The sequence below is a fragment of the Cyanistes caeruleus genome, chromosome 3 (genome assembly GCF_971803275.1).
Source record: "Cyanistes caeruleus chromosome 3, bCyaCae1.hap1.1, whole genome shotgun sequence".
Taxonomy (NCBI): Eukaryota; Metazoa; Chordata; class Aves; order Passeriformes; family Paridae; genus Cyanistes; species Cyanistes caeruleus.
In genome coordinates, this window is record NC_141703.1 from 104,803,111 (window position 1) to 104,816,746 (window position 13,636).

The following is a 13,636-nucleotide window of genomic DNA, read 5'->3' on the forward strand; positions in this document are numbered from 1 at the left end:
TGTTTGGTGTCAAACAAAGTATACTTGCATGATTTGTCAGCATTGCCAGTCACAGAATCATGGAACCATGGACAAATGTGGGTCAGAAGAGGCCCCTGGAGATCCTCTAGTCCAACTCAAAGCAGGCTCACCTTCAATGTCTAGGGCATTGTCCAATTAAGTTCTGAATATCTCCAGGGACAGTGATTCCACAGTCCCCTTGAGCACCTGTTTGTAAATCCATTTTCCTGATACCCAACCAGAGCCCTCCCACACTGCAGCTAAATATTTGTGGTTATTAATTGCTCTGAATCTCACTCTAAAATAACCAAATAGCACTTATTTTAGGCTGTTTCAATGATTATCAAGAAACTGTACCACCTTTAACCAGTTTTTGTACATTGAATGAACTGTGGATGTAAACACTAAATTGAGCATATCATGTATATAAAAAACTTGCAATAATTTAATTTGCCAAATATTTATCTTACCAATGATGTAGATCATTCTTACAATTGTGGTAAGCACTGTAGCTGTACTAGTACCTAAAAATAATGCAGACATACTAGCAAAGTAAGGATATGTCAAAATAGGATTCTTAGTGTTTGACTGGTATTTCCAGAGAAAAACTGAAGTCAGATGCCACAAGTCAGAAATTTTTAATGTTGTAGCAGAAGGTGACACTCTGTGCTGCAAGAGACACCTGTGAGACAGACAAAGAAGCAAATGCTTCTGGCACCTATTTTTTGGGGATTTTTTTTTATTTTTATTTTTATTGTTTTTTTTTAAATCGACAACTGTGGTTTTAGAAAAGCAGATTAATCATAGTTATCAGAGTTATTGTATCCAGGGACAGCAGGAAAACTACTCTTCAGGGGGCTTTGTGAGATAGATCTAGCCACAGTACTTAGACTGTTTCTACCAACATGTCTCCTTTTCCTGGACCCAGTACCTGATTTACCTCTCATGACCAATCTTCCTCTGGATTGTAGACTCTATTGATTGTAGCAGGAATAATAATCATGCTTCAGCATTTATAAGGATTTAAATCTATAAATTCTGTTCTTTCATCATGTATTCAATAGTCAGATTGCATCAGAAGCCAGTGACCTGGAACAGAAAAGCACAGAGGAAGACAAAAGTCTGTCCTCTGGGAAGATCTGTGCTCACTGTGTCATTTTTCTTCCTTTCTTTTTTTGTGTTTCTGATGCTACCACGCTCTGAATTAGCCTCTGGATCTGCCTTTTGCTCCACTCCAGAGTCTAGAAGGACCAGCCTCCTAACTTAACTTAGTTGCCTACATTTAAATTACACACTCATCAATGTACATCAATTTAATATCAAAAAAAATATATCACATGTACATTTTTTTATATTAAAGATCTCTATTCACTTTCAGTAATTGCTTGGATGAATAACCCTGGTATCCACAAGAAGTTCTATATGACCCATCTCAACTTAAAACTTTCCTCTTTGAGAAGATAACAAGAGAATTTTATGGCAACCAGAAAATAGAGTATTTTGTATATTCATGTAATACCAGAAACGGTAATGTTGATTTAGATGAAAAATGCTGAAAATGGTAGAAAAGAGAGGGCTATGCACTGAACACTGGTTCTTTGAGCACTGGATCCAATCTTTCATTCACTAAATATATATTTTAATGCAGATGTTTAGGTCCAGGAATCAATGATATGAAATATCAGACTGGGAAAGCAATGAAACCTTTACTTGTAGCACTGACACATCTGATCTCACTGCTTCTTTACGAAATTAGTCTTGCCTCATTTGATGACTGACCTGAGTACAAATTAGAGCAGTCTCACTGAGCCATTTCCCTGTCCTAAAAAGTTCCCCCCTCAACAACACCCTTTGAACTGAAGCTTTATGCGCACCACTCCTGACTCATCCTTTCCTCATCCTGCTCACACAAGTATTTAATCAGGTGGCATATTGCTCATGGCCAAACAAATAGTTGGCACATTCAGCTCCTCTGTACAGACTTTGCTATTCAAGCAGAGAACATCTGTCCTGTTGGCTGTGTTCACTGGAGGTTATTGAAAGACCAGAGAGACAAGCATATGTTTTTTTTTATTCCAGTATCTGGACCACATCTTTGAATGGAAGCTCACACTGTTCCTAGCAAACCTTGCTCACTGATTCTGATCTGTGACTTGTCCTGTGCTTGTAAACCATAACACATTTGCACTTTTGCTGTACTGATCCTACATGTCTTTGGATGACCTTTTATATTATTTTGGGGAACTGCTAAATCTTCTCAAAGAAGAAAAAAAAAACCACCAGAAATCAATGATACACACATGAGCAAAATCTGTGCATGAAAAGACTTGGCTAAATCTGGATGAAATTTTTTAAAGTTCTGCAAAGTGTTTAACAGTTGAAAAGTGGTGTTCTCTGAAAGGAATGAACAAAATAGCACCCATAATGCATAATCCACTGATTTAACTGGGAATTTTTCTATGAGTCATTACACTCTTCTACGGGTACCTCTGTACTTAAGGGTTTTGAAGACTGCATATATCTACAAATATAGATGTTCTGGTCTACATCAGCTATTATTAAATTAATCTTAAATTTATTTGAGAAGCAGGAAAAGAACTGTACACTGTTAAGCCATTTACAATTTAAAACTTTGGTTTAAACAAGTCAGCATTTTCACTGACACCATTGTATTTGAAATGTCCACTACAAAGGGAAATATTCTTTAATATTTCATGTACATTATACAGACTGGCATCGGGTAGATACAATCCTTTTGTTTTGCCAATTCACAAGCACAATGACAAAGAACAAAATCACTTTATCCTAATCAGTCTTACTTATAGCTTTCTTCATGAGGTAATCTTCAGATGCAGTAATATATAACCAGCATGAGAGAGAGTGGATTCTGCCCCCTCCTCTGCAGGGCTGCATCTATCTTTGGGGTCCCAGCACAGGAGGGACAGGGACCTGTTGGAGCCAGTTCAGAGGAGGCACCAAATTGATCAGAGGGATGGAGCAGGCAGATTAGAGAAAAGGCTGAGGCAACTGGGATTGTTCTGCCTGGAAAAGAGAAGGCTCTGGGGTGGCCTAATGGGGGCCTCCCAGTACCTGAAGGGAGCCCACAAGAAAGATGGAGGAGGGAGTGACAGGACAAGGGAAAGGGCTTCAAACTGACAGAGAGTAGGTTTATATTAGACATTAGGAAAAAAAATCTTTATTGTGAGTATGGTGAGGCCCTGGCACAGGCTTTCCAGAGGAGCTATGGCTGCCCCATCCCTGGAAGTGTTCAAGGCCAGCTTGGATGAGCTCTGAGCAACCAGGTCTATTGGAAGGTGTCCCTGCCCATGGTAGGGGGTTCAGAACTATATGACCTATAAAGTTCCTTCCAACCCAAACCATTCTGTGATTCTATGGTATTTATCTGCAGGGCATATTGTGAGCATAAGGGGACACCATTCCCGATTTGCATCAAGAGGTTTCGGAGTTGTTATCTGGCTTTGTATGAAATAGCTGTAATCATCTGAGACACTTAAAAACCCCGGACACTGTAACGTTTGGCAACGGTAAAATAGCTGTCACTGACTGCACACAAGAATTAAGGAAGAATTAACTCGCAGACCATTTATGGGAGTATGTGTGGGCAGTGCACATTATGAAGAGATACGGTTCGGATCCTTTACGTGAAGAAATTATTAAATGAATAAATCTCTATTATATGCAAAATAAAGGGAAAAAAAAAAAAAAAAGGAAGAAAAAAAAAAGGAAGAAAAAAAAAAGGAAGAAAGCAAGGCGAGATAAAACCTTTGGGACCCCAAAGCCGCGGCGACGCGAGGCCGGCCGCTGCCCGCCGCCCGCCAGTAGGGGGCGCTCGGGCTTCACCGTGAGGCGCTGCCGGCGGCCCGCCACGGGCGGGACAGCGGGGGCGGCCTGGCGGTGTGACCGCCGAGCGGGGCGGCGTGAGCCCTGAACGGGGTAGCTGTGCACCCATCGCGGCGTGTGTGTGCCGCCCAGGCGTGCGTGTGACCCCCTAACGGGGTCTGTGTGTCCCCTTAACGGGGTTTGTGTGACCACTGAAAGGGGCGTCTGTGACCCCTGGCGTGTGCGCGAGCCCTTAACAGGGTGTCTGTTCCTCCTTAACGGGGGGCCTGTGTCCCATGAACGGGGTGTCTGTGACCCTGCATTGGGTGTCTATGCCACTCTAACGGGGTGTCTGAGCCCCCTCGGCGTGTCTGTGATCCATCATTAGATGTCTGTGCCCCCCCGGGGTGTCTGCGCCTCCTCAGCGGGGCCTCTGTGCCCCCTCTGGGGTGTGCGTGCCCCCCAGCAGGTGGCTGTGACCCCCGGGGGATGTGTGACCCCTTAGGGGCGTCTGTGTCCCCGCCACGGGCTGGCTGTGACCCCTCACAGGGAGTGTGTCCCCAGCTCGGGGAGCGTGTCCCCAGCCTCAGCTCCCGTCGCGGGGTGTCAGGGCTCCCCCCTCTCTGGGTATCTTTGTCTCTCTCACGGGCTGTTTCAGCCCCCTCACGGGGTATCTGTGCCCCCTCTCGGGGCCTGCCCCGCTCCGGCACCGGGAGCCGCTTACATCCCGCTTTCCTCCGCCTGGCTCCTTCCCTCGTGTCCCTCCCTCTTTCTGCTGTGGTGCTTCGGGGTTTGTTCCGAGCGTCTGTGGGAGAGGGGCTGTTCTCCCGGTTCCTGGGGGGCGAGGCAGCTCGTTCTCCCGTCTCCGCCACTGCCGCCTCCGGGGACCTCGAAACTTTCCCGCTGGCGGGAGCTGCGCGGCATCCAGGGGGCCCAAGGGAGGCTGGAGGCTCCTGGGTTTCGGCGGAGCCCGCCGGCTCTGTGGGACACGTGCGATCTTTTGTTTTGTGCTTTATTTTATTTGCCACATTCTCTTCCTTTTCCACTGAGCGGGACGGCAGAAAAATCCCTGGGGAATATCCTTTCGAGGGTCTCACTCCTGGGCGCCTGCGTGCGCGCGCGAGAGGGAAAATGAATAATTAGAGAACAGTTCCATGAAATCACTTACCGAAAAATTAGCTGCCCATTAAAGAATAAGCGGTGAGGAGCAATCATGTAAATCCTACCTACACCCAACTGTAGAGGGGAGGCAGCGATCCCGATTCCCAGCCCTGCGGCTGCCTGCTGGCATCGCCGTCCCCATCTCCCTACCCCGGGAGGAGAGAGAGGGACGCGTGGGTGTGGAGCGCAGTGGTTTAGTCCACACCCCGCAGCCTCCCTTCCCCAGGCAGCCTCGGGAGCCGCGCTCATTCTCCTCCCTCTCCCTGCCAGCCGGTGTGTCCGCGGCGGCGGGAGGCGGAGGCGGCGGGAGAGGAGGGGAGAGAGGAGCGGAGCGAGGAGAGGAGCGGCGGACTCCGGGGCCGCCCGGGAGAGCCGCGGCGGCGGGAGAGCCCCGAACTCCACGCAGCCCCCGCCGCCGCTCGGCAGCAGCCGCGGCACCGCGCCGGGGTCCTGCCCTCCAACAGTTCCCGCTCCGCTGCCAGTGAGGAGGGAGGTGTAGGGGACACGGCTTTTTTTTTTTTTTTTTTCTTTCTTTCTTTCTTTTTTTTTTTTTTTTTTTTTTTTTTCTTTCTTTCGAGGGGATGCTGAGAAAGCAAGCCGTTCCCCTCCCGTGTAGCACATTGCCTGGGCGTTCCTATTATGGAAGTTAAGTGAGAAACTCTGCAGCTTGAACTGATTTGGGGAGAGAAAGGGAGAGAGAAAGGGGTAGGGGGAGGGCGAGAGGAAGGCGAAATAGCCGAACCAAACCAATGGTTTTTCTGCAAAGTGCCGGGAAGTTTGTGGAGCACTTTCTAGGAATCAGGTCCTTTCTCAGTCTCTCCTTGTCTTCCGAAGAAAGAGCTTGCTTTTGGATTGCCATGGATCCTAAAGAGAGTCTTAGTAGACACACTTGAATAATTCCCCTGCTTGGGCTGGATTGGTGGGAATTTAGGAAGGAGCGTGTGTGCAAAGCAGAAGCCTTGGAGCTCACTCGCTGCTTCTCTAATCTGAATGGATCTAAAAGTGTCACATTCAAGACCTTTGCATCTCCAGCTTCTGCATTGAAGATTTCCCTTTCCACTTTAAGTAGCTGCTAGGAAACTGAAAACTTTCGGACCTACCTCTTACTGGCTTTGGATATTTTTTTTCTTTTTTTTTCTTTTTTTTTCTTTTTTTTTTTTTTAATCTCTGTGGAATTGGTCTTCCAAGCGCGATCGGGATTGTTTTTAATATGTCAAAATGGGTCTGCTGAAGCCACTCCTGCTCTTCGGATTTGCATTTTTTCAAGTCTACGGTAAGTTCGCTTATTTTAGATGTGTCATTTCTGTGCAGAAATCCCCTTCATCTGAATTTGATTTGGGACAGCACATGGATGGCATTATAAGCTTTAACGTTATAGAGCCCTAAGTTTGTTCCTGGGATAAAAATGGTATTTTGGGAGGGAGAGATCGGAAGAGGGAGAATATATGTTTCCAATAAGCAGCCCTTCCCGTCTCCGAAGTTAATGGAAAAGCAGCATATGAATGGAATAGTGTCAGCTTGAGGTGGCGAGCAAAGAGTGAAAAACTACCGTGATAAATCTTTTATTTGGGGGTGGGGAGCGGAAAAAGGAAAGGAAAAGCAGAGCGCTGTTGTAGCTGGTATTACTTTGCCGCCTTCTATTGTTAAACTTTCCACGGGTAGAGCCAGCTGATGAAATAAATAGGTTAGCCTTGCCTGGGCTCCAGGTGAGGCGGTCTGGCGGATTTCCAGTCCCTCAACGCCTCGTTCGGTGCTGGCGAGCGGCAGGGAGGGAGGGAGGGAGGGAGGGAGGGAGGGATGGAGGGATGGAGGCGGGCTGGGAGCGCGGGGCGGCGGCAGCGCGGCCCCGACCACCCCGCTCCGCCTCCGCCCATCCTCGCCGAGCCGGGCAGGTGGGGCGACAGCTTCTCCCCATCAGCGCCAGCCTCATTCCGAGCTTCCCGGAGGGAGGGTTTGCATGAGGCTTAGCGACGTCTGGGGAAAGGGTGGGTTTCCTTATGAACACCGCGCCCCCCTCCGCCCCCCTTTTGGGTGTGCTCTGCACCGTTTCTTGTGGTTTCGAGTTTAAGTACTGGATGGGGAGCTGTAAATTATCATCCTGGGGAAGTACGGTTTAGCAGGGCGAGAACTTCAGTGCAAGGGTAAAGTGCCTTCCAGAGTAGGGGTGGGCGCTGTGCTGCTGCACTAGTGGATGCCCTAGAGCCGCTCAAGCACACGACTAGGAGCGAGCATCCAGCTCTACCGAGGCTGTGCTGGCCCCTAAGGCTCGGCAGCCCGGCTAGCTTTGGGTGCTTGCAGCGCAAAACAGTCCTTTAGGCTTGAGGTGGATGCAGTGGCTGGGACCCTGGATGTTTTTGCCCGTGTGACAGAGCAAACTTTGTTCCAAGAAGCTGCTCACAGCGTTTGCTGTATCAGTCCCGAGGCAAAGGCTCGGGGGTTTATTGTTCGCAGGCGCAGGCTGCTTTGGGTGTTTCTCCACCACCCCCTAGCAAGAAAGGAGGCAGAATAGAAGAGAGACAGATTCAAGTGCAGTTTTACCTTGCACACATAGTATGCTCTGCAGTTTAATCTTAGGTTTGGTCAGTCGATAAGAAAATTTTTACCTAATATATGCACATGCTCAACTAAACATGAGAAGTTTAACAGTAAAAGGATTTAATAGAACATTTATGTCTATCAGTGTAATCATAGTTTTGAAGGGATTTTGTTTTATGTTTTGCTCTATTTTTCTTGCTGTAACAAAAGATCCTTAACTTTAAGACCACTGATATTGGAGGCATCTTTGTATACAAACTGCAAACATCAAGCTATAGATATGTAATTATTAGTAAGTGTTTAAAATTGTATGTAGCTAGAAGGAATACAATTAAAGTGCTCAGTGGAAGTGACAGAGTGAATCAGAGGAGCTTGGTGTTACAGAATGTAATTAAAGTACCAGTCTGTTTGGAGATATATGAAACAAATGCAATTAACCAGCTTGCTGGAACGACAGGATCAGGACATAATTTATTCGAGTTTTGTCATGGGGAACACATGTAGAACGTTTATTCTGCTTTAGCCTTATGAGGGTGGGGCGGTGCAGGTGAAGCACACAGCTAATTTAGAGCCGGACCATTAGAAAAAATGTCCAAGAGTCTCCCGGAATATATGTGATACTCCCCTTTTGTGGGAAGATATTACAGAGACTGTCAAGTTTGCCTGCATTAACAACTCTCTGAAATAAATAAATAAAGAGCTTTGTGGATAGCACATCATGACCAAGTAGATATAAGCTGTTATTGTCGAAATGACTAACAAGTAGCTTTGAAGAAATACTGGCAGGCAAGCTTGGCACACACTGCTTTTGTCTCTTTAGAAGCATAGTAATTACGATCACATTTTAGGCTGACATATACCACTAGTTGCTTTGAAAAGATCTCCATCAACATCAGCACCATTTGTGATGCTTTAGTTTAAGAATAAAAGGCAAAATCCAACAGACCTCTTGTTTAATACATCCTTGGTTTGTTTCCTATGTTTGAAAGTTACCTCTTAGTGTGTTTCTGGGTTTGAGGGGGTTTTGTTGAGGCTTGGCTGGGTGTTTCTTTTTCTCTTGGCAAGACGTCCAGACATAGACACTGTAGCATTTGAGGTATGTTAACCATCCTTTTCCCTCTAAGTTTGGTTTTATTTAGTGACTGAGAAGCAGAATAGATCAAAATAATAATCTTTTTCTTCTAAAGTTATTTTTGCTATCCGTGGTTTTGCAACACCTGAAAATTACACAGCTCAATAAAAGTGGCAGAAAACATACGCTACACATACATATGTAGATTTTAGGGGTTTTATTATTGTGCTTTTGATTTTCCTGTAAAACTGCCCATGTTCTTACACTCTGGGGAGAGAATAACTTCAATTCTCTTTTTCTTTAGCTATCAGTCTTGGTTATTGTTCCTGACACAAAGCAAACAAAGAAAAAAATCAAACACAAAAAATCCCAAATACTAAAGCACACACAGAACTCCCCTAAACAAACAACTAAACACCCCACTGGACACAGTCTGCACAATAAAGTAAGACACTAGTTATTGGAGTTGAAAGAGCTGATTACATGTGGATTTTTAATAGTGTTCATCTGATTGTTCTTTCATTGTTCTGTGTTTTGTTATCCTTCTTCCAATAATTAATAAAGTTTAAAAGAACAAATATTAACAGAAGAGGTAACAACTGATGCGAACACAAGTATTGGTGGGCCAGACCCTGGCCTGGTAGGACTCATAAGTACTTTGAATGAAAATGACAATCTTTTATGTCAGAGCTGGTTTTCAGTCCCTTGAAAACTGCAAGTATGATATTCTTGAATGGGAGAAGGTGTTAAAGATACATGAAAGTAATTCTGTAAACTCAGCAATTTATCACCATATTAATATATTTCAAAAGCACTCATTTTCTTAATGAAAATTATGCATCTGAAATGGTGTGGCTGAAACAGTCTGTATTTCTTTTCATTTTATTTTTTTTAATTTATTTTATTTCTTCATGCCAATAAGCTACACATCTGTGGCCTTGTGTAGGTCCCTGTCACCTGTTGGAGAACATGGCTTACATATAAAGCTGGAGTATATTCTTCCAGTGAATATTTGAGCTGACAGGGTCTTGATCTGTCATCTGAGTTTTGCTGTTGATGGATAACCTTTGCTTCTGTGGAATGTGTGCATTTTAATGCCTTAAGAGTAAAATTCTGGAGAGTTTGCAATTTTGTTTCTTTTACCTTGTTCTTCCATAGGACCCAATTCTGCAGAGCATTTAAGTGCTTCCATCTCTTTGCCAGTCATGCTGAAGCTGATAAGAATTTAAACACATGTTCCAAGTTAATCATAGGCTTTAAAACTTAGCTGAGTAAGGATGAATTTATGCCTATGATAACAGATTGTGTTGAATTAGTCTTAAGATCTTGCTTTCTTTACTTCCTGTCTTGTAAGTCACCATTGCAAAAAAATGTTTTTATGTGCAGAAGATAAGCAGTGAGGTAACCCTACCACTGTACTTCCAGAGATGGATTTGCTTGAAAAGTTATATGATAATACAGGTTTGTGTCTTTACTAATTTGGAGCTCTGCAAAAGGTCTGATACTCTGCAAATCTTTCTGAAAAGTTGAAATTAGGGGGTTTTAAGCCTCTATGTGAGTTGCACTGACTACAATAATCCTTCCATCAGGAACTGTCTGGAATGAGGAGATTGATGGTGCTCAGGGAAATTGAGTTTTAGCAATGCAGGCTAAAGATATGCAACCTCAAAAGTAGACAAAAGAATTAAAATACATTTTAAAGGATGCATAAAATGTATCAAGGAGATGTGCCAAAAAGTGTGATGAGAGGAAAAGCAGGCTTTGGCTGATCTGTCCAGTCAACTCCATTTGCAGGGGTCACTTTTCCATAGCAATGCTACATGGGCTCATAGCCCTGAATTGGAGACATGCTCTGTCCGCTGCTGAACCATTTAGTGGAAATTACTGAAGAGTATGCAATGGCTTTTTAGCCATTTGTTACCCTTGAATTGCTATTCAGATATTGATCTGGGCTAAATAGATTGCTAACAGGTTCTGTGCATTCTGTTTCAGCCACCTAAGAGGACGCTGCTGTCAGGTTTTATCTGTTATCTCAGCTGGCATGGCAGAGCTTGCTCTTCCTGTGGCTGCCATCTGGCTCACACCTCTCACACCAACCTTGGAGGGGATACTTAGTGATCATATTGATGCTGTTTCTTGCCAAGAGGCTCCATTACTGGTGTGCTTTTCTACATTTTTATAGAAATCTCATTATTTCACAAGTAGAAGGGGGAAAAATACAAGTATTTGCTCTTGCCAAATAAATAAATAAAATGTGTTGCCTTTTTGGTTCTGACTGAACAGACATTTCTTATGTGTAACTGCTGAATTTTTACAGTACCCTTTTATTCCCTTTTACTGTTACAAGAGGTTTCTTGCAGTTACACTTGACAGTACACATGCCTTGTATATTCAAATATATTTGTTTTGGTACGTGGATAGGTACAGGATCTGTTCTTAAATCCCTACTTCAGGGAGAATGTTGAGGATACCTTTTATGCAGGATGGTCTTGTGGACTGTTAATTATAAGATCTTTGAATGCAAAATATATGGATGGAAATAAAGATTTGCAGATGTATATTTTGGCCTCGCCATCTTTACTCTCACACATGACTTCTATTATAAATTGTGGACAACAATTGAATAGTTGAAGTTACAAGTTCAGAAATAAGACTGAGTTTAGTGTTTTCCTCACCTCAAACCTCTTCCTTAACAAAATAACTGCTAATCTCCCTTGGTTAATGACTATTGTTGTTATAGTGGATGATTAAATAAGGTCCATTAATTTAGGTTCTGATCTGCACCACTGAAATTTGTGTGAGTTTTGCTGTTGAATTCACAGAACACTGAGAAAGCAGGCAATGTTATCTTGGCTTACTGTCATTGTAATCTTGCCACAAGATGAAGTTGGCTTCTTGTTACATGCAACATGCAACAACTACAAAAATACTAGAGGGTGCAAGTGCATATTGATGCTTCAGTTCTGCTCACTCCTTTTTCAGTCCTGCAGTGCTCTCTTTATTAGAGCAGAGCTTCCCTTTGTAACAAAAAAGCTGATTCCTGTTCTATGTTGTGTATGTAAAGTTATGCATTCTTAATGTTTTTTTCAAGCCAAAAGTTCATGAAGTAAAAAATGGCATTTTAATTCCATCTCTGCAGCATTATCTTGGCATTGCTTCCATGGAAGTGATCCAAGATGTTCTCTTAATTTTATTAAAATAATAGCCTTCATCAATAAGCACATGAACAACAATGGACAGACTAACCAGTAGAACCAATGTAATAACCTGCTGATACATATATTGAGCCGCTGTGCTCTGATGGCCAAGGCTTACTGAGATTCATCTCTGGGTTCTAGACAAATGGCAAGTGAGGATATTCATCTAAGCATTGTTCTGGCAGAAGTGTCTTGTGCATCTGCATTGAACTTGAAGCTCTTTACCACTCTCTCCCAGTCATTTTTAATTTTTTTTTTTATCTGACACATTTTTTTTTGTAAACTCACTAAATAATAGTTATTATCTGCAGATCCCTGAGTTAATGCATCTGTTTAACTGAGTTGTGAGAGAATTTCTTGCTTATGTACTAGATAGGCTGGCAAACATTATTCCTTGTTTCTTGTTTGCCTTGCTGTTTCTACCAGGAACCATTGTGTCTCTGGCTTGCTGATAACTGAAGGTCACCCTTATCTAGTGATTCCAGTGTGTGTTTTGTAACCCATCGAGACTGTGTGCACGCGGGTGCTATTGCAGACTTTCAGTGCTATTAATTTGTTGTGGTTGTGGGGCTACTCCTTCAGTTCTACCTCCCCAAATGATGACTGGAGAACACAAAATATCTCCAGATTCATTCCTCATCATTTTCAGTTGCTCAATGCACAAGACACCCTTCCAAGCTTGGTTTGGAGCAACCTTAATGATATGTGGTATTTGGTTGCAGAATTACTCTTGTCAGTGAGTCTTCATTGTACCACTTCTGTTCCAGCAGAATTCTTCAGTCTGATGACAGGGAAGGACCCACCACTGTGCAACTTTATATTTTGTTATATCTTGCTTTTACTTTCACCACTTTTCCTCAGATTAGTTCAGAGAACAGTTTATTTGGTCTGATATACAGAAATGAACTGGTAGGATGAGTGGGGATGCCAGGAGCTAAGTATGGTCTCACTCATTAGAGACTACCTAGATGGTTGTGCCACCCTGTCTGTTGCAGCATATGGTCTTTTCATTTGTATTTAGGCATTGCCTCTATAGCTTCAGTGCAGCGTGCCAAGGAGAGAAGAGCATCTCTATGATGTGCCTGTCATAAATGCAGATTGGACAAATAAGTAAGGAATTAACAGCCAGCAGCAAGTTGTAAAACACAGCGAGCTGTGGTTCGCTCATATTAATCACTTGCCATTGATTACAAGAGAAACTGAGTGGAAAAAAATTTAACCTTTTGAAACTAAAATGTCAGGTAACTAACATCAGTCAACTTGTTCTTCATTCATAGTGAATGGAGGGACAGTTCATGCCAGGGTAGCAGTGGTAGTTCTTTACTGCCGTGAAAATGTCAAGAGTTAAAAAGGAGTTGTAAAAAGTATTCAGTGCTGGAGGAATCCTATAATCATGGGTTCTCAGGCTGTCATTCTATGCAGTTTTCAAGGTCCATATGGCCTGTAGCCCAGGTAACTGTCCTGGCAAATGAAATGGTCAGTTTTAACAGTTTCTTGTATCCTGAAGAGACAGGATAATTTCTTGAAGTATAACAAAAAAATTCAAATGGCATAGCAAAGCTGTTGGACCAAGCTAGTAGGAAAAAGTGTGTTTTCTTCACCTGGGTGGCCTTTCCCTAGAGAACTTGATCTCTTTGTAGAGGCATCCAGTAGATCTCCATAGTAGAGTCTGCAGGAAAAGGATCTGTTGGTGATAAGTTGTCAGAAATACTGCAGGCTGCATTTTAAACTTGATCTATGCATCTGTTCTGTCACCAAACCGGATTTTAAATTACAAAGCTTTGATTTTAAGCTAATCAATGTGACTTGGCTATTCAGATATATGCCAGAA

At 43.4% G+C, this 13,636-nt stretch overlaps 2 protein-coding genes across 25 annotated transcripts in view; one reads left to right on the forward strand and one right to left on the reverse strand.

Moving 5' to 3' along the window:
- The window catches only part of ROBO2 (roundabout guidance receptor 2), a 1,015,778-nt gene that overhangs the window by 573,163 nt on the left and 428,979 nt on the right, over positions 1-13,636 (forward strand). For 2 of the 24 annotated variants that reach the window (XM_086883510.1, XM_086883515.1), the window contains exon 1: positions 5,692-6,274. The exons of the other annotated variants lie outside the window; for them this stretch is intronic. In XM_086883510.1, the coding sequence (XP_086739636.1) occupies positions 6,220-6,274 (55 nt within the window). In that variant the 5' untranslated portion in view covers positions 5,692-6,219. Of the gene's footprint in view, positions 1-5,691; positions 6,275-13,636 lie in introns of those variants that run through there. 24 annotated transcript variants of the gene reach the window in all.
- On the reverse strand, positions 2,554-5,232 carry LOC147654419 (uncharacterized). The gene is made up of 2 exons (XM_086883535.1): positions 5,067-5,232; positions 2,554-4,947 (listed from the first exon to the last, which is right to left on the reverse strand). Exons 1-2 carry the CDS (start codon positions 5,141-5,143, stop codon positions 4,116-4,118), a joined length of 909 nt encoding a protein of 302 aa, XP_086739661.1. The 5' UTR covers positions 5,144-5,232; the 3' UTR covers positions 2,554-4,115.